At 47.7% G+C, this 23317-nt stretch overlaps 1 protein-coding gene, 1 long non-coding RNA gene and 1 other non-coding gene across 3 annotated transcripts; 2 read left to right on the forward strand and 1 right to left on the reverse strand.

Moving 5' to 3' along the window:
* The first annotated feature begins 7091 nt into the window (after positions 1–7091).
* LOC119001670 (uncharacterized) lies at positions 7092–10268 on the forward strand. The gene is made up of 2 exons (XR_005069615.1): positions 7092–7350; positions 10004–10268. It is a non-coding gene; the product is annotated as an uncharacterized LOC119001670 (long non-coding RNA).
* LOC119001736 (small nucleolar RNA SNORA51) lies at positions 8278–8403 on the forward strand. Its single transcript, XR_005069626.1, has one exon. It is a non-coding gene; the product is annotated as a small nucleolar RNA SNORA51 (small nucleolar RNA).
* A 2617-nt stretch (positions 10269–12885) lies between the features above and the next one.
* DYRK3 (dual specificity tyrosine phosphorylation regulated kinase 3) lies at positions 12886–22591 on the reverse strand. The gene is made up of 3 exons (XM_037067149.1): positions 22330–22591; positions 20397–20508; positions 12886–14702 (listed from the first exon to the last, which is right to left on the reverse strand). Exons 1-3 carry the CDS (start codon positions 22404–22406, stop codon positions 13128–13130), a joined length of 1764 nt encoding a protein of 587 aa, XP_036923044.1. The 5' UTR covers positions 22407–22591; the 3' UTR covers positions 12886–13127.
* Between the last annotated feature and the right edge of the window lie 726 nt (positions 22592–23317).

The raw sequence follows: 23317 nt of genomic DNA on the forward strand, positions 1-23317 counted from the left end.
AAGACGGATGCTGGTAGTTGTCCTTGACTCCTCACCGTCTCTCATCCCCAGGACTTACTCGATGACCAATTGTTGCCAATCCCGCCTTCCCACTATCTGTTTCCTTTAACTCCCTTCCCATTTATACAACTCAGTTAATTTTAGTTTTATGCTATAAGTACCAAAAAGAAAAAAAGAAAATGGAAGAAAGAAGAACAGGAAGGAAGGAAGGGAGGGAGGGAGGGAGGAAGGAAGGAAGGAAGGAAGGAAGGAAGGAAGGAAGGATGGAAGGAAGAAAGGGAGGGAGGGAGGAAGGTCTTCATTAATTTGTGTAGAAAGAGTCGGGGCCATTTCAAACTGTCTCCCTAAGGAAGAACAAGTGTTTGTTCTTGTGACTTGTGTCCCACCGGTAGCATCCAGTGACAAAGTCACCATGCACACAAAAGGGATTTCCAGTAAGGTGTCTAAAAATGAATGTAAATCAAACAGACTGTTAATGGACAACGACTAGAAGATAGGCCCAGGACTGCGTCTTTGCCGCGGGAGCGGCACAGTCGCCAGGGCTCTCTGACCCGCGGGGGGCTCCGGGGAAGGCGACCGACTGCCCTTCCTGATCGATGGCAGGGGCCTAGCAGGCGTGAGTGCCTGGGACATGGGGGGCCTCAGGTCCAAGCACAAGCGACAGCGATGCCAGCTGCTGACAGGGGGGACACCCCCAGCACTGAGACTAACGGGGTCCCGGGGCCAGGAAGCACCCCCCACCAACCCGGCTCCCCATTCACACAGAGAATACAATCCCTGTTCCAAGTCGGGGACTGCTCAGCCACAACACCGAGACAGGCGGCGGACTCTCTGGGAGGCAGGCAGTGCCACTATCCTGTCCGCGATGCAGAGATGGAAACCTCTAGCTTGAATAAAGGTATTCACACAGGTAGGATTTTTATTTCTCCATGGAGCAAAAAGGAGAAGTGAGGCACTCAATGTTCTCATCCAAACCAGGCTCCTGTTCAGGGCATAGGTCCAGTGCTTTTTCCATTGTAATATGTCAATCCGTAACTTGAAAGAAGCTCCTGGCCAAGCACCATAGCTGCAATCAGGAGAAAAAAAGGAAGTCAGAAGCCTGGGCTCACAGTCATCTCTTACTCAGTACTTTGGGGGAGGAATTGCCACAGACTGAGTAAGGTAGAGAGGGTGAAGAAGCCGCCCCCTGTAACTTTATCCCGATATTCACCACCAGAGGGGGCAGTTGCTCCATATTGGTGGTCTTTCCACCTCAATGAGAAGGTACTTGGCTAGGGGTGAGAGACCCCCTAAGGCCATAAGGGTCATTTTTAGCTCTCCCCTGCCCGGGTTCTGCCTGCATTTACTTGGCAAGTGTCACTCTGTTGTAGATAAGGAAGACACTGCAGGGATCATCTGGTCCCAAGCAGCTGGCTGTTTCCCTGACTCTTATAGAGCTCCAGAAATAGAGTCCAGCAACTCACTTGGCTGTACCACAAGGCTGTCAGTGTGGGCTGCTGGCTGCCCACAGCCCCAGAGACAGGAGCCAGGTGAGGGCAGACTCCCTGGGGACTGTGCATTAATCCCCGGGGAAGGAGCAGGGGTTCCTCCTCCCGTCCAGGAGCCCCAGGTACCTGCTTCCATCCTTCTGGGCACATGCCTGAGAGCACGTTAAAGCCTTGGCCTGGGATCCCAATGGCTGGAGCCCCTTCGTCTTCCTCTTGAGCTCCTTGCATTAAGGGGCACCCTTTGTGGAGACGAGTATGGGCTCCTGAGACAACCCCATTTAGAATCTACTCCCACCCCTCCTTGCCCCCAGTGCATCTGTCTTTGCTTCATTCCATCTGGCATCCTCAGAGGAATGGCTAATTAAATTGAAAAGAGTTGGCCTATTTTTGGTGTTTTTCAGCGATGATTTGGAGGAATAGCCACAAAGTTTGGAAAGAACCCCAGAGAGACTGAGAAGCTCTGGGTTGGTTGTTTATTCTAAGATTGGCAGGTGCTAAGTCCCATAGGCTGGCTGGTTCTCTTGAGGTCCCACCCCGCTCTCTGGGTTGTTGCATCTGGGGATGGGGTAAAATCTGAAAGGGAAATGTCTTCCTGGGTGGTCTCAGTCCACGTGGTCCCAGAAGAAGCACACACGCATTTCTTTCACCTTGTTATTTGTGACAGTGGCAGGGTAGCCACAGTTTGGAAATAAAAAATTGTTCTCTGGAGAAAGATGGCAGGCACGGGACCTGGGGGGTGGGGCATGAGGGATGGGAGCAGAGGAACAGATCCCAATCTCAGATTCCATTACCTGCATTTGAAGAAATATTGTTCCTGCCATGCAGTGCGCCAGCCACCTGGAATTGCTCACTGCCCTGTTCGCCTCTGGTGGCTTCCACGGTGCTCCTCCAGGAGGTGGCCCTTCTCTGCCTGGCAAATTCCACCTGTGCGTGGACTTGCACTGCAAACACTGCCTCCCTGAAGCCTTTTTCTTTATGTTCTAACACCTCCAGGAATTAGTCCCGCTCCACTGTGCTGCCCAGGACTTTTGTCACACCTCCCGCACATCTCCTACCAACATGTTTTCGTAATTTTGTACATGTCTGTTCTATGCACAATATGAGCTCCTTGAGAGCAAGGACTGTGTTTAATCATTCGGATAGCCCAAATCCAGCATGAAGTCCTGTGAATTTTTACAGATGAATTGCTCAAAGAAGACACAGGCAGTGTGACATGACAGGTGGACTGTCCCAGGTGAGGTGAGATGTAATGTGGAGTCAGACAGCTACAGTCAGATTGGTGTTTTCAGCCATGGCTGGTATGTGAAATCTCAGGGATGGACCTGAAACATGACCTTGGCAGCCAGTCCCATTGCTCAGGGGCACTCTGCTCCAGCAAGAAAAGCCTGCAGGCCCGTTTTGCACCTCTCCTCAGAGCCCCATCTCACAGTCCCACCTCCCCCAAGAAAGCTTCCCTGACTGCTCTTGCTCCTGTCTCCCCAACTGAAGGACCAGATTCCTGAAGTCCGCCCTTGGTGGACAACACAGTGACAGTGCATGTTTTGTGTTAGAAAAGAGAAAAGTTTATTGATGCCGATAACTTTGCTTGCTTAGGATCTCAGAGACTGTGCTGTGCAAACTCTGCCCCTCCGGATCCGCCCCCACCCTGCTCCTCAGCGCTCTGCAGCGAAGGAGGTCAGCCTTTTGGGACTGCACCAGCCAAGCTCTGGACTTTGGGCTGTTGGCTGGGCGTGGCCCCTGGGAGGCGCGGGGGTGGGAGGAGATGGCAGCACACTTATCCCCTCGGTTTCTCCTGCTGGCCAGAGGTTGGCAGTGCTTGCCTTCCTCCACCAAAGGCCGCAGCTCCTGTGGGGCAGCCCGCCCCTCCAGCCTCACCCACAGCCAAGCTCTGCACGGTGGCAGCAACCTTCCCTTGCCCCGTGGGCTGTCCCTGCAGACCTCACTGTTCCTTAATAGCTCCCTGTAACTCTGCCCCTGTCCTGCCAATGGCTGCTCCTCAGAGTTCCCCCAGTTACTCTGTTCTGAGTGAGGATCAGACACAGAGTCCACAGAAAACTTTTTGCCCCCATGTCCAGCTCTGCCTGTCAGGGCTCTCCAATGCCTGCTTAACATTTGGTGACTACATCTCAGGAACTCCGGTGCTCTGCGTGTGTCCTAGTCCACTTGATGTCTTAAGTTTTTCAAGCAGAGAAAATGAGCATTTGTTGTCAGCCTCAGGAGTCATTTCCATGGAGTCTGGAGTTCCACAATAGCTCTTGGAATCTCAAATAGTCCTGCTCCCTCCCTATATATTCAGTGTGTTTCTGAACCACTTAGTCAATCATGTTTGCATACCAAACATGAAGTGTTTTGGTTTGGGGGGAGTCTTGATTGGGAGGGTCCATTTCTCCCTTAAACCATCAACCACCCAGTCGGTAGTCTCCAGAGCAGTTGAATGTGCCTGCTGTCCTAAATATAGCTATCTCCCCAGCTCAGGTGCTTTGAGTGCAGGCTTCTTGGGACCTACAACAGCGCCTGTTCTCTTGCCTCCCCCACCACCATTCCATAGCATCGTGTCATTCCGGGGAGAGCAGTTTTGTGATTCCTCATGATCCTAAGAACTGCTCCAAGCCACCCACTGCCGTGAACAGACGCTCCTGGCATCGCACGCCTCCAGCCCTGATACATGCAACATCTTCTCACCAGGAGGATGTGAGCATGAGCCTCGTGGCCCACGGTTCCCCATCATCTCAGGGAACTCAGATCCGAACAAGATCTGCAGCATGTTAAATCAGTGCACTAGTCCTGAAACTTCAGTAGGAAGATTAGTGCCAGAGTAAAAACTCTCCTCCCAGGAGCCTCTCTGTCTGCTGCCCTAGATTGCCTGGGGTGGGGGACGCTGAGGGAGAGGTCGGGAACAAGCTTCCTGAAGGGAAACTGAGGCTGGGAGAGAAGCAGCAGCCATGGCCCTGAGCCACAAACTAGGCTGGGCACGAGGAGGGAGAGGGGTCAGGTGGACTGCAGAGGGCGACCGATGCTGGTGCTCCGACCTGGGAAGGATGGAACAGAGCTCTGAGAAAGAAAAGACACACAGTGGGGGGTGTGTGTGTGTGCGTGTGTGTGCGCACGCGCGCGCATGCACGGGCAGGGGCAGGGGTGTGCTGGAACAACCGCTCTGGCCGAAATTAAGACTTGGTCATGCCCTGACCGGTGCGGCTCAGTTTGCTGAACGTTGCCCCAGAGTGAAATGTCACTGGTTCAATTCTGGGTCAGGGCATACGCCTGGGTTGCGGGTTTGGTCCTCAGTTGGGGCGAGTTCGAGAGGCAGTCAATTGGAAGTTTCTCTCCCTCCCTCCCCCTCTTTCTACAAACAAATAAGTCAAATCTTAAAAAAAAAAAAAAAAGACTTGGCAAAAACATTTGCCAAGCCCTTTCTCCCTTCTACTCCTTTGCCCACCCTGCCCCAGAGCCAGGGCCAGGGCAGAGTCCGACTGCCTGGCTCCTGCCCCGGCCTGAGCTGCCCCTTCCCAGTGCTCTTCCCTGTCCATCCAGGGCCCACAAAGAAGCGCTGGCACCTTGCCCATGTAGCTCCTCCAGCCAGATGACACTTGAGCTGGGAGATTACGGGAGCGCTCTTTTTAACCAGCCTGGGCTCATGTGACTGGCTCGTGTCCAGGCAGACATATGTGGGCCAGCCCTGCAGGCAGGGCACACGGTGCTATTTATTTCCCACTGGGTCTCTGCAGGCAGAGTGAACTGGCAGGGTGGGGCTTTCTCATTGTATTTAAGCTTCGGCTGGCGCCACTGAATTGCCCCAGCCTTAGCCTTTGCCCCCTTCCCAACCCTGTAGGTAAAAATAACTCCCCCCTTGCATCAAGTGGGGGGTGCTGAATGGGGTACTTTATTTGGGGGAGGGGTACAGCAGAGGGTAGTCTGGCTGCAAACCGTGGCTCTGATACTAAGTGAAGGCACAAGGGTTCTTGTTGTCTCTAGTTGGGGCCTCAGTCTTCCACTTTTCTGCTGTGAAGAGCCTGGCACATCCTTCCGTTACAGCATTGCACATAATTGGTGGTCAAGGGGAAGGGTCACGGCTGGTGAGGGACAGTAGTGGCCACTCCCCTTGTCCTTGGCTGCCCTCCACCTCCTCCCTGCGTCTTGGCTGTTACCCAGGGCATGTAGTCCCTGTCTACCACCTTGGGCACCCATTGTACTTCAGTTCTTTGCCCGCTAAATTCTGGAGCGAGGATGCGTCCCATTCGTGTCTGGATTGCCTTTCGTAGCACCAGAAGCACAGGAGACACTGGGTGTTTACTGACAGAAGGAAGAGGCAGCAGGCAGAGGAAGGTGGGCATGGGGCCTGCCCACCCCCCCCTCGGGCGCCCCTGCAGAACTTCGCACCCTATGAATCCTTGGTCTGAGAAATCTCAGTCCCGCCTCCTCCTCCAGCCCCGCCCGCCCAGGCTTCCCCAGCTAAAGCCACACCTTTCTCTTCCGGGAACAAACGAACTGAGGGATTATTCCCTCTTTGAACTGCAGCTGCCTGGGGCCACATCAGCTTGCAAGGGGTGGAAGGGGTGGCAAGTGTGGCACAGCAGTTAGGAAACAGTTGTCCCTGCAGGAAGACCTGACCACAGAGAAGTTCCTGACCCTGCCAGTTCTTTCGGCGGGACTAGGGGAAGCACCTGTGTGGCCCTCAGCCACCCCCTCCCCACAGCTTCTCCTGAACATCTCCGTGGCAGTCTGAAGTGGGTGGTGGTTTGGGGTTCCAAGTGGAGGGAAGGGACTCTTCAACAGAGAGAACTGGAGGCAGGACAACATGGGGCCACTGCTCAAACGGTAGGAAAAGATCTCAGGGATGAATTTCCTGAATCCCACGCAGTCACCTCGGCCTCGGGCACTGACCCGGTTTGATGACAGGACAGAAATAAACAATGTTGATTTAGCAACCGGAGGAAACAGGGATGCAAGCCAGCTATTGCTGAGGGAAGAGAGGGAGAGAGAGCAGAGGCAGGGAAGCCTGGTGCCGGCCTTCTTCCTGCCGGCCGTTGCCCTGGATGTCTCATTTGGGGTGGCATTGATGTTTGGGGAGGGAGCCCCAGAAGCCAACCCCTGATTTGAAATCATGTCAGAGAAACCTTCAGGGTCACCCCATCTCATTTTCAAGGTCAGAGGGGGGGCAGCGAGAGCCAAGTATTCTAGTAGACAGCAAGTCTCCCTAGTCAGTCATCTGTGCCATCTTGCCCCCCTCCTTCAGCTCAGAACACAAGCCTCAGAGACGCAGAACGTCAACTATATCCCCTTCCCACCCATTCACTTGCAGGCTTATACAAATTTTAAACCCCAAACCGAGTGTAGATAGCTTGGAGTTTTCTCTAAACCGACTGGCTGCTTTTTAGCAAGTTCTGAGCATACAATCTGAATGCTGTCGATGCTCCTTAGCCCTTACAAATGCCACAGAGCGGTTTTCTCCACACACAGTTGCTCAACAAGTCGCTGTTGAAATAAACGGGCCAGTGAAGCACAGCCTGCATGGACGTGCTTCAGAAGGGCCGCGGTGCGTGTGCTTGCGCCAGGCCTCACCGCAGAAACGACAGAACCCTCCGCGTTGGTTCAGACTGGCCGTCCTGAGCCCGCTTCTCCCTTCGGGGCTGGTCAGCAGCCAGATGCAAAGGCGGGGCTGGGCAGCCTCTGAAAGCGTGGTCGAATTGTGCCAGGCCCCTGCTACACAAAGGCTGAGATCAGATCTTAGTATCATTATCTTGGTATCTTGAGATCAGGTCTAGCTACAGGCACCTCGGGTTGCTGCTTCTGGATGGAAATTCCCGGATGTTGAAAATCGACAGACAATGCACCTGTGGCTCTCATTGCCATTTCACTGCCTTTTGTAAGTTCTGTGATATTTGCCCTAAATGTACAAAAAGCCAGGGGAGCATCCTGGCTTGGGGTGTACTTGATAATGCAGAAATTTAAACAGCTATGTTGAGGGCTAATGCTCTTTTAAATCCCACCTGGCCTATAGCTTTTCTAGCAGCTGGTCGCTCACACACAGCTGCTCCACGAACACAGGAAGGCCCTTTTCTAGCTTTGCGCCAGGCAGCCATTTAGAACACGCAGGAATCGTGCTCTAAACAGAAAGCAGCCCTTCGGTGCAGTGCCCACTTAGCTCCTGTTGCCAGGGCAGTGATGGCTCAGGGCCAGATCAGGAGCAGGCAGGAGCTAAGTTGCCCAGGGGCCCCTAAGAACATTGCTTCCTTTTCCTGCATTTGCTCAATTCCCTCTGGCTTTAAACTAGCATAGGGACCAAGGCCAGGGCCAAAGGCAAACAGCACAACTTGCCAAATAAGCTGTCTTCCTTGGAGCTGCTTGCCAGACTTCACCCTGAAGCTAAGCTGGGGCCCCCATTACTGTAAAGATGGGAGCTCCTGAGAAGAGAGCTGCCAGTCAGGCTCCCAGGGAGACAGCCACCCCTGAGCACGACACGCGTGTTCCCAGCTCACTGGTACCAGTGTGAAGAACCCAATGGAGCTCTGGGGAACCCAAAGGATGTGATTGGTAGAATCTCTGTGAGGCTGTCTCTTCCCTCTCCTTCTCCCTTCCCAGTATTTCCTTCATCAAGCCCAAACATGCCCTAGTGAGGGGTGTACACCCACCACACTGGGAGCGATTCGGGGTACAGAACCCAGGGCCCACCCAGGGCCGACCTCAGCTTTGGTTCTGAAACGGTCATGAGATGCTGAAAAATGTTTTGTCAAAGCATTTCATCCTTACCTTTTAAAAGACAAACATCCCCAAATATAAAAACACAGACTCGGGCCTTTTTACCCCAGGCTGTGTTCTCACACGGCTTGTACATAAAGAGGAGACAGAGCAAACCCACCCCATACACGCCTCAGCCCTGGCCCTTTGCCTGGTCTGTATTGTGGATGGGGGGACAAGGGTGGGGGGAGGAAAACACAGACTCGTCCATGCCTAACTGTGCTTTCCAGAGGAAGTGTGTCAGCAGATTCAAACGCACAACGGAGAATCCCGTGACACCGAAATGAGTCACACCTGATGCTTTAGAGGCTGACATCCTGAGCTGAAACAGCCACAGGTCACCATCTGGCCTGATTTGGGGCATTCCTTCTTTTTGGTTTATTTTTGTGGTGGCTGAAGAGATGAGACTCTTTCTAATCAAGTCAGGCAGGCTTCTCCTGTTATAGAAAAATTATGAGAGTCCAGGCTCGACTTAGTGGTTGGTGAGCTATATTAAGAATCACATCCTCTCCTTCAAAGTCTAGACAGTATATTTGCAGCTCTGGCTTATCTCAGGGGTTATGGATTCGGGGACCAGAGAGCTTTCAGTCCTTACATGGATGGGTTCACTGGGACTGTTAAAACTTCCCATTGAAATCAGCAAGCATAATTCAACAGACAGTTGGAAACGATTACCCCTAATTTGGCTGAAGGCCAGGTTTGGAAGTAAAGTCTTTTAAAATCTTGGGCTTGGCGAAGCATAGGTTGAAGATGAAAGTGGTACATGCTGGAAAGAGGATATTAAACATGTTATCTAACACCGGGGAGGGGATCCCCAGCAAAGGACAACTTTTCCCTGATTTGCCCCTTCCCAGCCCGTCTCTCTCCATATTTCAAAGACCCCATGGATTCACACGATGGATTTCTGCAGTCACTCTGTGCACAGTCAGCTCTGGCACTCCACAGGCTGGTCGCCCCAGAGAGACTGGACAGAGGGGGAAAACGCATCCCGGCAATCCCGCCTGCTTCAAAGGATAAGTACTTCTCCTTAGTCCACAAAGGAGAAAAGGCATCCAGGTGAAGCCTGGAACAATTGCCATCCCCTCTCCAGCTTCCACGTTGGTGACATCAAATGTCAGATGCCAGAGAAATAACTAAAAGTAAACAACAAAGAGTTTTCCATGATTCACTAAATGGTAGGAGTATTCTGTTAGTCAGGAAAGCTGAGAACCATTTATCAGCTGCCACCTAAAATGTAGCATTTAACTTAATTATGCCTAGTTAGGAATTAGGCGGAACAGAAATGTTTCAACACGACCAGCTGCTCCAGACCTTAACTGCTTCACTGTTGACATTTTTTATTTAATCTTTTTTGTTTTGTTTTTTGATCACACAGTAAGCCCCATTCTTAACAGATTAAATGTCATGAAAAGGAGCCCTGACTGGTGTGGCTCAGTCGGTCGGGCCTTGCCGGGCTGGGCTTCGTCCCCAGTAGGGGTGCGTTCCAGAGGCAGCAGATCAATGTTTGTCTTGCACATCGATGTTTCTCACTTTCTCCCCCACCTTTCCCTCTCTCTTAAAATACATAAAGTCTTTTAAAAGGCATGAGAAGGAAGGTATAATGACATTGGCCAGCCAACCTGTGTCCCCCAAGGGCCATAGTCACATCATTGCCTCAGTTCCTCCAGGAAAAGAAGGTCCAGGCTAGACCCTCTCCTCTTCACAGAGCCCCCGGGGGGCGGAAGCAGGACTTCATGTCAGAATCAGGTTATGGTTGTATTTTCCTTTTCATTATTATCAAGGTGTCAAATACTGGGCCAAGGGAAGGTGGCCTCATACAACCCTCAGCCAATGACCCTTTGTCAAAAAGAGACCAGAGACTGAGGTCACCATGATGAGGATGGAGTGAGCACACTCCTGGTGCGTGGGGGAGGGAACGAGCCCCCCGCACCTGCATGTGATCAGAAGCCACACACCTGTTAACTGAGAACAGCAAGTTCAACCTTCTTCATCTCGCGGCAAAAGAATTACTAAAATTCTGCAGCACATCAAAAATTGTATTTTTTGCCAATCTGACAAAAAATAAATATAATTTTGATTCATTCACACCAGATGGCTATTGTTGGCTGTCGTTTTTTAATTTGACAGTCTAATTAAAAGAGGAAAAGAGGTCAATGCCTCTGACTAAATAGTCAGGCACTGCATGTTTTTAAAAACTCCTGCGGCAGCACACCAGCTGAAAATCGCTGACCCAGAGCATCACAAAGTCATGGGCCTGCCTGTTTGCACCGCACACTCAGTCTGATGTGTGGAGAAAGCATATGATGAACGAACAGATCCCTCACTGGGAAGGCAGATGGTAAGACCTAGCAAGACGAGCAGGTATTAGCGAGAATAGTCAATCCCCCACATTAAAAGATAAAAATTATTTTAGGAGTGAAATAAAACCTAAATTCCTATGTAACTCTTTTCACTGTGTCAGTAAGAATTTGGAAACTCCACTGATTTTGTCAATTCTAGAATCCGTTGACTAACTTACCCTGTTGATTGAAATGGCCTGAAGAACACAAGTGGTGGAAGAACCCAGAAACTGTCCGACACAGCTGGAACCTCCGTGCAGCTGCGGTCCCGTTCAGCCACTCACCGCTGTGGCTGGAACAAGATCCCAGCAAAAACTTCAGTGGCCGTGAAAGGGGGCACAGAATGACAGCCTCTAAAACCTACAACTTGTCCCTAACGTTGAAACCCACTCAGAAAAGAACCTCCCCCGATTCATCTGGCACCACCGCCACCACGTTTGAAGTGGCCCACTCTCCCCAGCCTGAATCAGCCTGCAGAAGAGACATGCCAACTGGAATGACTCTGCTCTGCATCACTCTCTGGCTTGCCAAATTTAGGCAGAAACGCGTCCATTCACCTTCCCAGAGCGTTCTAGAATTTGTCTATTGTCACGGGTTGTCTGTATCCTGTCACTCCACCCGCTTCAATAACCTCACAGTCCACCCAACACACAGGAACCACACGCCAACCTCAGCCGCAGGCTCACTTCTCTCCCGGGGCCCACAGGTGCTGGCTGACCAAACAGACCTCTCGCTGAAAACACAAACAGCGAGCCGGGGCGCACGCTAGTTGCTTTGGGTAGAGTTCTTTCAACAGTTTTCTTAAAAGAGCAAGTCTTCCACACCGACAGCAACCGGCAAAACCACCTGACATGTGCTCTGCCCAGATGACACAGAAGATTTTACCCGACTTCTCCTTAAGTCAGAGAATTCAGGAGTAAGAGGACCTGAAGTGTGTGTATGTTCCATTGCCTTCTGTAAACCAGGAGTGAAGGATATTGTGGGAGTTTTAACAGTCCAGTTGCTTAGTTACAAATATACCAGGACATCCCCCTTTTGGAGGCCGAGGCCCCGTTCTGGTCATTTGCTCCTTCTCATTTTTCACAGCCTCTGCTGTGGCAATCAGGAACACTTTTGGGATAAGGCAAAAGCTCCTTCAATAACACTCACACGATACTCTCCTTTTTGTTGCTGTGGTGCCCAGCGAGAGGAGCCCCTGCCCTCACAGAGTTTGCAGAGACTGAACTCCAGGATGAAAAAGGAAGTGGCTCATCCTGGGAACGAAGCTGCAGGAAGCAATGGTCTCCTTTGAGGCGCAGGCTTTGAGGACAGAGCGGTGCACGCACCTGTTTCAGAGGCGGCTGGAAGCGGAGGAAGGGCGGGAAGGAAAACAACCAGCAGCGGAGAGCTGCTTGGTCAGACTCTTCTCCACCCTTCTTAGTAAGACATTTCCTTAGCAATTAGTCTATTATCAGTCCTCAGTGTTTAAATCTTAGCAGAGAAAGAAGACATTGAAACAAAGAGAAAGGAAAAGGGTTACTACTAGTTTCTGGAGCTTCTTCTAACTGAAGTTCATTCAGAATCTAGGGACCAGTGTTCCATTTAAGTTGAAAGTGGGAGAACTGCAGCACGCTAAGGCGGCAGACAGCTGGGGAAGGAGAGAAAGCAATGAAACCACAGTTAGGTTTACCCGCAAGCGATCGCTTTTGTAAGGAAGAGAGTCCATGAAAACGCAGCCAGTAGGCCGGGCCCCACGGCTCTAAGAAATGAGGGAACTGCGGCTTTACATGCCCGCTCCACCTTTAACATCTGGGTCACTCAGGGCAAAGCAGCTGCTTTCTCTTCCTTCGAGACCAGGGAGGGGAGCGGCATCTGGCTCACTGTAATACCAGTACTTAGTAAAGTGGTAAGATGTCTATAAAATGCTTTCTTTGAGTGCCCAGAAAACAAATCAGAGGAAAAATAATTTTTAAAATAACATCAAATAAAAACACTGCACTTCACAGACTCGAAGGGAAGAGAAATGAGTCACTGAGAAGCAGGAACCCCAGCTCCCCGGATGGCTGACGCCTGACTGGAGCCCCTCCCCCTGTGCTCTGCCTGAGCCCTTTCACCCACAATGAGCCCACAGAAGGGCCTGCTGGGCCGAGAGCTCTAGCTTCAGCTCTCATCCACAGCTGTGGCCAGGTCCCACAGTACCCCTCTGGGACAGATGCTGAGGGTGACTAGAGGGGAGGAATGGTCAGAACAGACTTCTGAGACGCCTTCTCTCCTATGAGAACGGGATTTAAACCAGCATAGCAGAAACACACAGATGAAAGTACAACTGACAATAACAACAAAGATGCACTGACCTACAAAAAGTCATTTAATGCATTATTCCAGGACGGCCAATACAAGCTGGTTAGGTAATTAGCCCTTGAAGAGATCTTTTTTACAGTTATATAAAAATGTTTTGTCTTGTTAAAAAAAAAGAAATCTAGTCTAACAAAAACATCCACCAAAGGCTTGTAATTTTTTTCCATTTTCAGGTTTGCAAGGTAATTAAAAATACACACATGTGCATCTCTAAGCATATCACCGTCCACTAGCTAATCAGTTTTGGCAACACGCTGCACAGAGGTATGCTGCCGCTGGCTTCTGACATTAAGTTAGCTTTAAGCTTATTGGCTATGCCAACAACCGGAGGCAGCTTGGAACCCAGTCCATGGAAAGCATTTGCAGGGTTTACCACCTGTTTGCCTGACACCTTCTCAACAGTGAGAGGTCTGGGTGCAGACTTGCTAATCCAAGGGTGTCTTAATGCTTGAGCTGGGGTCAGGCGGGCAGAGGGGTCCCAGTGAAGACACCTTTTCAAAAACTCTATAAACAAGTAGTCGTCACACCCTTTCAGCGCTGTCACCCAGTCTTTGCTGCCTGGGGGTCCCCGCTTCTTACCCCTACGTGAGCGACCCCCCACAAGCACAACCCTCCCATCTGCCTGAGTAGTCACCGAACAGTAGCGAGGTAGGCCCTTGGAGTTAATGAAGTACTTGGCACGTTTGGACTGCTCCAGAAGTTTGGCCGGCGGCATCCCTAGCAGCTCCATCATACAGGCCAGCTGATCTCCTTCATCCTCCCCAGGGAAGAGAGGCTGCCCTGTGAAAAGTTCGGCAAGGATGCAGCCGAAACTCCATATATCGATCGGCGTGCTGTAGCGGCCTCCTAAGATGATCTCTGGAGCTCTGTAGAACCGAGACTGGATATATGTGTAAAGTTTCTGGTACTCAAAGCAGCTAGACCCGAAGTCAATGACCTTGGTCGCACTGCGCCCGTGGTGTTTCAGGAGAATGTTTTCTGGCTTCAGGTCACAGTGAATGATCTTATTTTTGTGAAGCGCGTCCAAGGACTGCAAAATGGACTGAGCAAACTTTCGTACTAACTGGATGCTAAAACCCTGAAACTTGTTTTTTTTAATCAGCTCGTAGAGGTCTATGCTCAGCAATTCAAAGGCCATGCACACATGGTTCCGGAACGTGAAACTCTCCAGCATGTGGATAACATTCATGCTGCCAGTTCTGTCCTGCTTCCTCAGATGCTCCAAAATCCGGATCTCCTCAGCTGCCTGACGGTGAAAGCGCTTTTCATTGCGCACTATCTTCAGGGCCACGTACTGTCGAAGTTTGTGGTCGTAGACCCGAGCCACCTGCCCAAAGCTTCCCTTGCCAATAATTTTCAGCACCTCATATCGATAAGCTAGATGGTCTCGAGGTACATGAATATAGGTCCCTTCCGCATCATCATATCCCCCATTATTGGGGCCACCAAGAACTCCATGTCTTTTTTTGGCATTTGGACCCACAAAGTAAATTTCTGGATAATTAACAATTTCCAGTTTCTCATAAGCAGTGAGGTGGTGTTTGTACTGCTTCAGTGCTTGTTCTGGAGTCAGAGGCACCGCTTTGGGTGCTTTGGGTGAACTGTTGGACTTGACCATATTCAAGCTCTCCGAACTTTTACCCTGAGAAACAGTGGGAGAGCATTTTTCAGAGTCATTGACGCCATCAGACTGAAAAGTGTCAGCTCTTCGGTTGCCAAACTCTTGAAACAGCTGTTCCACCTTCATTTCGCCCCCATTCAGAAAGCGCTGAGTGGGGTCTCTCGTTAACTGCTCAGTGGCGATCTACGGAAAAGGACAATGAATATAATGCTAAAGTCATGAAAAACAAAGTAGAAGGATGGAAGACTCCTCCCTCGACACAACAACGAAGTACATCCAGTCGTTTAAGTTGACGTGACCCAAAAGTGGGATAAGCAGAAGTCTCTAGAAATGTTATACTAACCTTCAAAGTATTCTAGCCACCCCTCACCCCTATAAATGTTTTGCGTTGTCCAAGACAAGACGGTTTTCTCACCACACCCTATCATTCTAGGTTCCTTCTAATAGAGTCCATCTTTCTACTGAGAATCTTTTTGCCCCAATCACTCAAACCCTACACTCTTTCAAGGCCCAATTCAAGTCCTCTCTTCCTCCAAGCCCATACTGATTAACCTTGTATCAAAACCTGGCACTTGACTGTATACATATGCACTGGTTTATATTTTTGACTAATGCTTTCCACTACCTTTCCAAATCTTACAGGCATATAAGCAGGATCAACACAATGCGTATTGAAGTATTCTGTAAATAACAGAGTATTATCGATCAGCACATGAGTTTTGACCTGCTCTCTAACTTGGGCCGATCCACCCCGCCTTAGGCAACCTGCCGGCCCCCACTCCCAACAGGTCACCATATCGATGCAGAACTTAGTGCAGACACCTGATCGGCAGAGGCCACCACGCCCACTGTAAGTAACAAAGTATTAGTAAAGAGCAGAAACAGGATTTGAACCCAGGACTTCTGTCAGTCCAGGGCCCCTCCTGTTAACATAACTTTGGCACCGGGGTCTCCTACTGCCTGTACTACTGCTCTCCAATGGGGCTGAATGTTGACTGTGGCCTAGAACCAATCAAGTCCTCATCGGCTTCTCTCAGGTCCCTAAATAAGTTATTGCAGCCTTATAGCTCAGTTCATTGAATCACAAAAGTTCTAAGTCAAAGAGAACTCTTGGGGTCACCTAGGCCAATTCTTTATGCATCTGAATGGCATGCGAATCCCATGCCCTGGGGCTTCTTATAAACCTCTCCTGAGGAGAGAAGGGTCTCTCTCCCAATCAGGCACAAGTGCCTCTTCTTCTTCAGCAGGGGCGCGGTGTTAAGGACACACTGCCACTCTTTCCGTTTGATTTTGCTTAACTTGCCTGCAACACAGTGACCCACAAAAGACAGCTCTACTAATTTCTCTGAAATGAAACAAGATTCGTTGAAATGAGATGGAGGAAAACCAAAACCAAATAAACAAAAACTAGAAAAATGTAAGAAGGTGATAGAAAAAGAAATCAAGAGAAAAATGTTAAATCTGTCGCTAAAAGCAAATTCTGGGACACTCCAAAGAACATGTTTTTCTTAATAAACTCCAAAGAACTGTACTCAAGATGTGTTTGGTAATTTCTGACAGCCTCTATGATCAGGGTAGATAATTCCAGGAAAGCTCTAAACTATGAGTATAATCTCTAAAAAGTTATGATACAAATTTAAAGCTAATGATCTAAAGTGACCAAACCTTTCAAAAACAGAATTTTAATATAACCCAAATAAACAACATCTGGCCTATTACCTTAAATAAATAATAATATAAAAGATGAAAATAAACAACAAAAAAAGGACGAAAGTATTTAAGTGCAACAATTCGTAAAGATAGTTCCTAATCTAAGTTATAAAAGCAAAACATTAGTTCTTGCCTCCTCCTTTTAGGTCATTTAATCAATTTAAACATTTATAGATTACTTACAACTATAGCTACAGTTTGGCATTAGTTTTAAAGCAAGAAGGTGAGATACAAGCTGGTGTAGCTCAGTGGATTGAGCGCGGGCCTGTGAACCACAGGATCGTGGTTCGATTCCCAGTCAGGGCACATGCCTGGGTTGCAGGCCAGTTCCCAGCAGGGGACTCATGAGAAGCAACCATACATTGATATTTCTCTCCTTCTCTCCTTCCTTTCCCCTCTAAAGATAAATAAATAAAATGGGTATTTAAAAAATGTTTTTTTAAAAAAAGGTGAGATACAGACCAGGAAACATCTGATACAAAAATAGGTAAGTATCACTGGTCAAAAAAAATAAAATAAAAAACCTGCAGACAGAACCTAAATACCTTGCTAAAATGTAAATATAATGCAAGGTTTTTCTCAGCAGTAATTAGAAAGAAGTCAAATAACTATAAGTATGCTCATTTTTAAGAATGAAAAAAAGAAAGGGGTCCTACCCATCCAACATTCACATGAACATTTATTGTTAACAAACAAACAAACAAACAAACAGGTGTTTTCAAGGAACAGTCTATTAGGAGATACTTTGGCTGAACTAGGGAATTATCGTTTTTTGATTTTAGGTAGATTTAAATAACAAAATGAACATCTGCATGCACCTCAGCCAGTTTTCCTTAAAATTTTACTCCCTAATTTATTTTACTCCAGCTGAACACTTACTGCTAGCCTTGGGGTCACATCCTGAAGCAATGTGGAGCCAGAGGCCTGGGCTGGGGTCATAACTACACTGCTTTAAAAGCTCTAAGTCCCTGGGCAGGTTGCTTAACCTTTAGCCCATCTGTGGAACGCGGGCAGCAGCACCTTAGGATGCCGTGTAAGTCACACAATACCAATAATATACGCAAAAGCCCCTCACCAGCTATAAAACACCTTAAAAACATTGGTAACAATAATTCTCAATATGTTAAGGTTTAAACACCTACACACCCTCCCTTTCCTCTTTCAGTTTCTCTCCTCCCTGTGGTGCTTCTTCCACACTGCCAGTCTCCCTCCACTAGACATCTGGCACTAAATATGCCTTCTGCTCCACCGCAGGCCTTCCCTCAGGACGCACAGAAACACCTTACCCCCTTTCTCCGCCACCTGCTTTCAACTTGCTGTACAATGTAGCGTGTTACCTCTCCAGACATATTTGAACTTAAGGAAAGATCAATGCCTTAACTCAAAGGACTGACTCTAGGAACTGCAGCCCTCAGCGACAGCTGGAGGGAAAGGTATCTGTGGTCCAGGGTCCACCCCTGGGTATTTCCCGTGCTCTGTCTACACGTAAGGCTGCATTGGCTCTGGACGTCTTCACTTCTATTTGTGACAAAGAGAGGGACTCAGGGACAGACGTTAATAAGAACAGATATAGAGCAGGAATTTAATTTCCAAAGATCCACTACAGTAAGATTAAAAATGTCATTTTCATTTCCTGACTCATGGTTTTTCTTAAAAGCGAGCCTAAATCTCCCTCCCTGAACAGTAAGTGTTATCTTGCCTTCTGGAACCACCTGGGAGTATCCAAATTTCATGTAAAAGCCCTCAGAGGCATAAAAGGGGCTGTCCTGTCCCCGTCAGTTTTTTCCAGGTTCATCACCCCCATGACATTCTCTACCTCCCATGGCTGCGTCAGGTTCCCTTACCATCCTATTCATTTTCTCAATACACGCTTCCCTTTATGCCTCTCTTGAACTGTAACCCCCAGAACAGAACACGATACTACAGGTGTAGTTCACTACGGATGATCAAGGTTCCAATCTCCAGTGGATCTGAAAAGTTCCAGGAAGGAATTTTTCCACACAGGGAGGGGTTCTCTCCTCAGCGTTCTTTCCTTTCCTGTAAATACCTCAAACACTAGCCTGGATCAATTATGTACCAAGCCTGCTATTCTATAAATAAAATCTTCCTTCCATTGTTCTAGGAGAATCTACAACATTCACACATGTTAAGAGTACAATAGTTTTAAAACACTGTATATTTCTAGTCTGGGTTTACAATCACAATAACCAAGCAATGTACTGATCAACTACCCCAAATATTTCAACTATGTAATTTCATACAAAGAGATATACAACGCCAGATTAATCATGTTTTATTTAAGAATGCTTCATATACACTGTTAATGTGGAGGTCTCTTAACATTTTAAATAGAATCTTCTACTGTGTTAATCAAATCTTAAAGATCTTGTTAAGAAATTCAGGAAAAAAAAACCTTCTCATTCAGATATAAAACACCATCCTCTCCCTAGTTCTTGACCCAAAATCTCTGCAACACAAAACCTAACCCAAGAAAAGCCTGTGAGTAGATGATCTGTAGTTCACGACGTGAGCATCTTAGATAAACAGTGATGTTAAAAGCCTCTGTGAAAACAGTAATAGGGTGTCGGGATGGACGCATGGCATCATGAACTATATATAAGCATAACCAAGAGGTCAAAAAGCATTTTTCAGCAAAGTTTGCAAAGACACCATTGGGTTAGAATCTAAAATCTTGTGTTTCCCAAAAACTGTTACTCTGAATACCATGCTGTAAGAAATTATTTTCATCCCCAAACATAGAATTTATCTGAGCTAATGGAAGGGAATTAGCATTAGCCAACTTTGAATTAAAGTTAAAATGAACTTTTAAGTCACATGTTAATGCACCAACCTCCTATAAAGGGATGCTAATTGGCAACAAGTAACCAAGAAATCTAAAGGTCAACCCAAAGAACACGTGGTTCTGGAGTCCTCGGAGGTTTTTACAAATTGAAGAAATAAACTAACAGAAAGTGGAAAGGAGCCTTACCTCACTCCAGAGAGAAGATTAAAAATAGGGTGACTGGCCTTCCAAATACATTTATCCCTTACTTTGTGATAGTATCAGCCTTGAAAGTAGTGAAAGGTTGATTAGCAAAAGATGACAAAGAGTTGGGAGGAGCTGTGAAATATACAGGTAGTTTTTTTTCTCATATAGGAACACTGTTAGGTCTTCAACACAGAAACATAAAGGGAATATATTAAAACCAGTCTATTCAACTATTCAATTTGTTCATTAGATGCGGCAAATTTTGAAGTCTCAGGATAAATGTCTCCCTATCGTGGAGCTTGCCCAAGCTTGTCCCTGCTCTCCTTGCTACGCTGAGGGAATATAAATTAATTTTTTATTATCTTAAGTAAAACAGTACCCAAAGCTAAATTTCCGCAGTCTCCAAAATGACTAAATGCTTCAAAAACCAAACTGTACTATTACATTTTGTGTATGATCTACAAAATGAGTGTTTTCAAACTGATGATTGCCAGAGAAGTAGAAAGGGGAAGGAAATCAAGAAGCACAAACTTTCAGTTACGAAATAAATCACAGGATATAAAGTATGGCTAGAGAACACAGTCAATAATACCGTAATAACTATGTATGGGCCAGGCAGGTACTGGACTTACCACTTGGATCACTTGGTAAGGTGTGTAAATATAGAATCACTATGTTTTGTACTTGAAACTAGTATGTCAACTAAATTAAAAATAAATTTTAAAAAGCAAAATTAAAACTAAAAAATGGTTCACTTTAGCATATGATAAGCTGAAACTACATTTCTATATTGTAGAGGAAAAACCTACAGATCTACGAACTCAGGGATATTCTCTCTTCTTTGTTTTCATTACACGGAGCATTTGAATACACTATATATATATATATATATATATATATCATTCATCACAAAAAATAAACATTACCTAGATAAAAAGTAGCATATTATTTTTTTCCTAGTGCCATGTATTTATCCCAGTGGTTCAAAGAGTTGGTCTCCAAATACAAATGTCTGAAAACCTCAACTCAGACCACAGAAGTTCTTAATCCAAAATCAAGAGAAAACCAAAAGGAAACAAAGAGTCTGGGTTGCCAGTAGTAACCATACCTTGGGCATGAAGGAGCACTTCCTCCTTTCCGAGACAAATACAGCATAAAACATTGTTTCATTTACTTACATGTAGTCTTCTAGGTAGAGGCGGTTCAGAAGGATTGCAGAGAACATTTGAACAGGGTGGGCATTTGGTTTCATCTATCATCATGAAGGTATCGTAGACACCATCCCCCAATCTAGTTGAAAGGATTACAGATAAAATCTGTTAGTAATTGAAGTACACAAATTTCTACTTCCAAAGCATCTGTGTCTTAACTGCTTCATGTCTGCTACAAAGACTAATGAATACAAATAAATGTCTACACTGCATTTTGGCGTTGAATACAAACAACCGGGGTGTTTGGCAAAGGAAAAAAGGAAACCCAAATTTTCTTTCCTTTTTTGACCAGAAAGTATAGCATTTCTAAGTCTGTATTTTGAAATAGTTAACAGTCTTACCGGATGTTGTTAAAAAGAAGGCCTATCAAAAAGGATCTCATTTAACTTACTAATTGAAAATGAAGGCTAGTTTGAATCTGGATCCTAAAACTAACCAGAACAGGGCGGCGGGGGGGGGGGGGGGGGGGCGTGTGACAGAAGAAACTGTATTTTCCAGACTTGGATTCTAATCCCAGCTCCACCACTGGCTGCACTGCATTCCTCCTGAGCCTGTTTTCCACATGCTATAATGGGAAGAATCATTCCAGTCAACACTCTGGTTCCCATAGGCAAGAAATAAAGGCCTTCTTAGGACTCTTGTTGTCTTCTTCTTCTTTAACTTATTTTACCTACTTAATATCCACGTAACTTGAAGAGAAGTACAGTGAAAGCTACAGCAAATATTAAGGGATCCTCTAAATTTCAAAATGTTCTAATTTCACTTTTTTCATTTTCTAATGGTCTAATTTCATCTCCTGGTGGATGGTGGAAGCTAAATGCTAAATGATGAAGGATGGAACATTTCTTTCTTCTTTAACACTGAGTCTCCACCACGGTAAGGAAACACAAAAGATGATTTATTTAGTCTACAAGATGACCCTGAATAATGTATTTCATCTACCCCCCAAAATGTGGATTTCCCAGCTACACACACCAGCATTTCATTATTTCATTTTTACACGATATACAATAATGATGCCCGGGGTTACAAGGAAAGATTTTTCTAAAATCTTCTAAAATATGCTGGAATAGTTCGGTTGCCTTTAAAAACTGTTTTGTAAAATTAGTTTGAGTTTTCTTAATCGATGTGCTATAGGAATACAAACAGAAAAAAAAACACTACAAATGTTTTTGAAATTTTTTTTCAAAACATGCTCACATTCTGATAGGACCATTTATATCTTTAACGAAAACTGCTTCACTGACATGAATCAAAAATTCTGGATGTGAGTCTGCCAACAGTACAAATAAAAAAACAAAATGGGACAGACGTCCACATTTAAAGAAAAAAGGTATAGGGAGATCTATAGATATCTTTCAGTCGCCATTGGAAATTACCCAAAGGACGTCTCCATCCACGCACATGAAGCGACGAGGGGACCCTATGCAAGGTGCAGAATCTCTCAAAACTTGGACCCACCCCAAACCCTATCAGCAGAGCCCCTAACCTGCACATCCGAAGTCAAACCGTACCCCTCACGCAAAGCCCCAAGAGTTCAGCCCTTGGTTATCGGCTCTAAGCAACAAGGATTCTCTGAAATCGATTGCTCCCGGTCTCCCCCAGTTTGCTAAAAAGTCCCAGTTCCTCATTGTTCCTTACCATATACCCCTCGACCTAGGTCCTGCAGGGAGAATCTCGAGGGTGGGAATTCCTCTAAATCCGACCACCTCCCTCCCCGGCTCTCTGGGGGAGGGGAGCTGATGAGGAGGGAGAGGAGGGGCCGGCTCCCGGTGGGGATCAGACCCCTTCCTTCGTCCCTCGTGCTGGGGTCCAAATTTTCTTTGCCCCCTGACCTCGCCTGCGAGCGCCAGCCGCTCTGTCGGGAACCCCTTAGCCCGTTACCCAGCGGCGCCGTTACCTCCGCTGCTGGGGTGGCAGTCCGGCTCCGGGCGGCCCCGCATCCTTCCGCCCTGGCCCGCGAGCCGTACCTCCCATCACCTAGCTCGGGACCCCCGGGGGGAGGGGCGGCGGTTGGAGGGTCTGGAGAGCAGCGTCCACTCGCGATGGGGCGGCTGCCTCCGGACCACGACGCTTCCCGGGGGACTCTCCTGCAGACACTGCAGCGCCGCGTGCCTTCGCTCGCGACTAGCCGGGACGCGGAAGGAGTGCAGCCAAGGCAGGGGCGGGCTGGGGAGCCGCGTGGTCGCCTAGCAACCGCGGCACGCCCCGGTAAACGCCTCTGCGCAAAGACACGTGATGCACGGAGGCGGGGCCGGAGACCTTTCTCCACCACGCAGGCTCTGGGAGGTTCGAATCGGAGAGCTACCACCCAAGCCGAGGACTCCGCTGGCGGCGAGCCGAGGGCCGAGGGCGGCAGTTGGGGGACCGGGGGGGCAAGGCCCCACCGGAGGATTGTGAAAGGAGCACCTAGTCCCCATTCGTACCTCAGAATCCGCTGTTCCTTAACACGTCGCACCCTGGAATTCTAATACCTGTTCTGAATATGAATTTTAAAACGAATGAAAAAGAGTGTAATAATTAAGACTTCCCTTCAGAGCGCCCCCCGAAAGAAGTTATGTAGGAGAGCAATAATAAAAAAACCAGGTAGTGACACTACCAGTGCTTTCGATCGTTACACTTTTTGTTTGTTTTTTGTTTTTTTGAATCTCAGTAACCATACCAGATGACAGCCCCTTTTTACAGATTTCAGCTCTCTTTTCCAGAATATAAATTGAGGGCTGAGCCCCCTACAGTGGGATGCCGTGGATGGTAGGGCTCCAAGAGACATTTTAGGGATGAGAAAACAACCCAGAGGGGCCGTACTTCCTCGGGATTTCCTAGTTGGCCAAACCTGAAGCTAGAAGTGTGCGAATTCCCTGCCTTTCTCCCGCTGCAGCAGGCCCCCT

Source organism: Sturnira hondurensis, unplaced genomic scaffold (assembly GCF_014824575.4).
Source record: "Sturnira hondurensis isolate 20B ecotype Veracruz unplaced genomic scaffold, ASM1482457v3 Scaffold0017082, whole genome shotgun sequence".
Taxonomy (NCBI): domain Eukaryota; kingdom Metazoa; phylum Chordata; class Mammalia; order Chiroptera; family Phyllostomidae; genus Sturnira; species Sturnira hondurensis.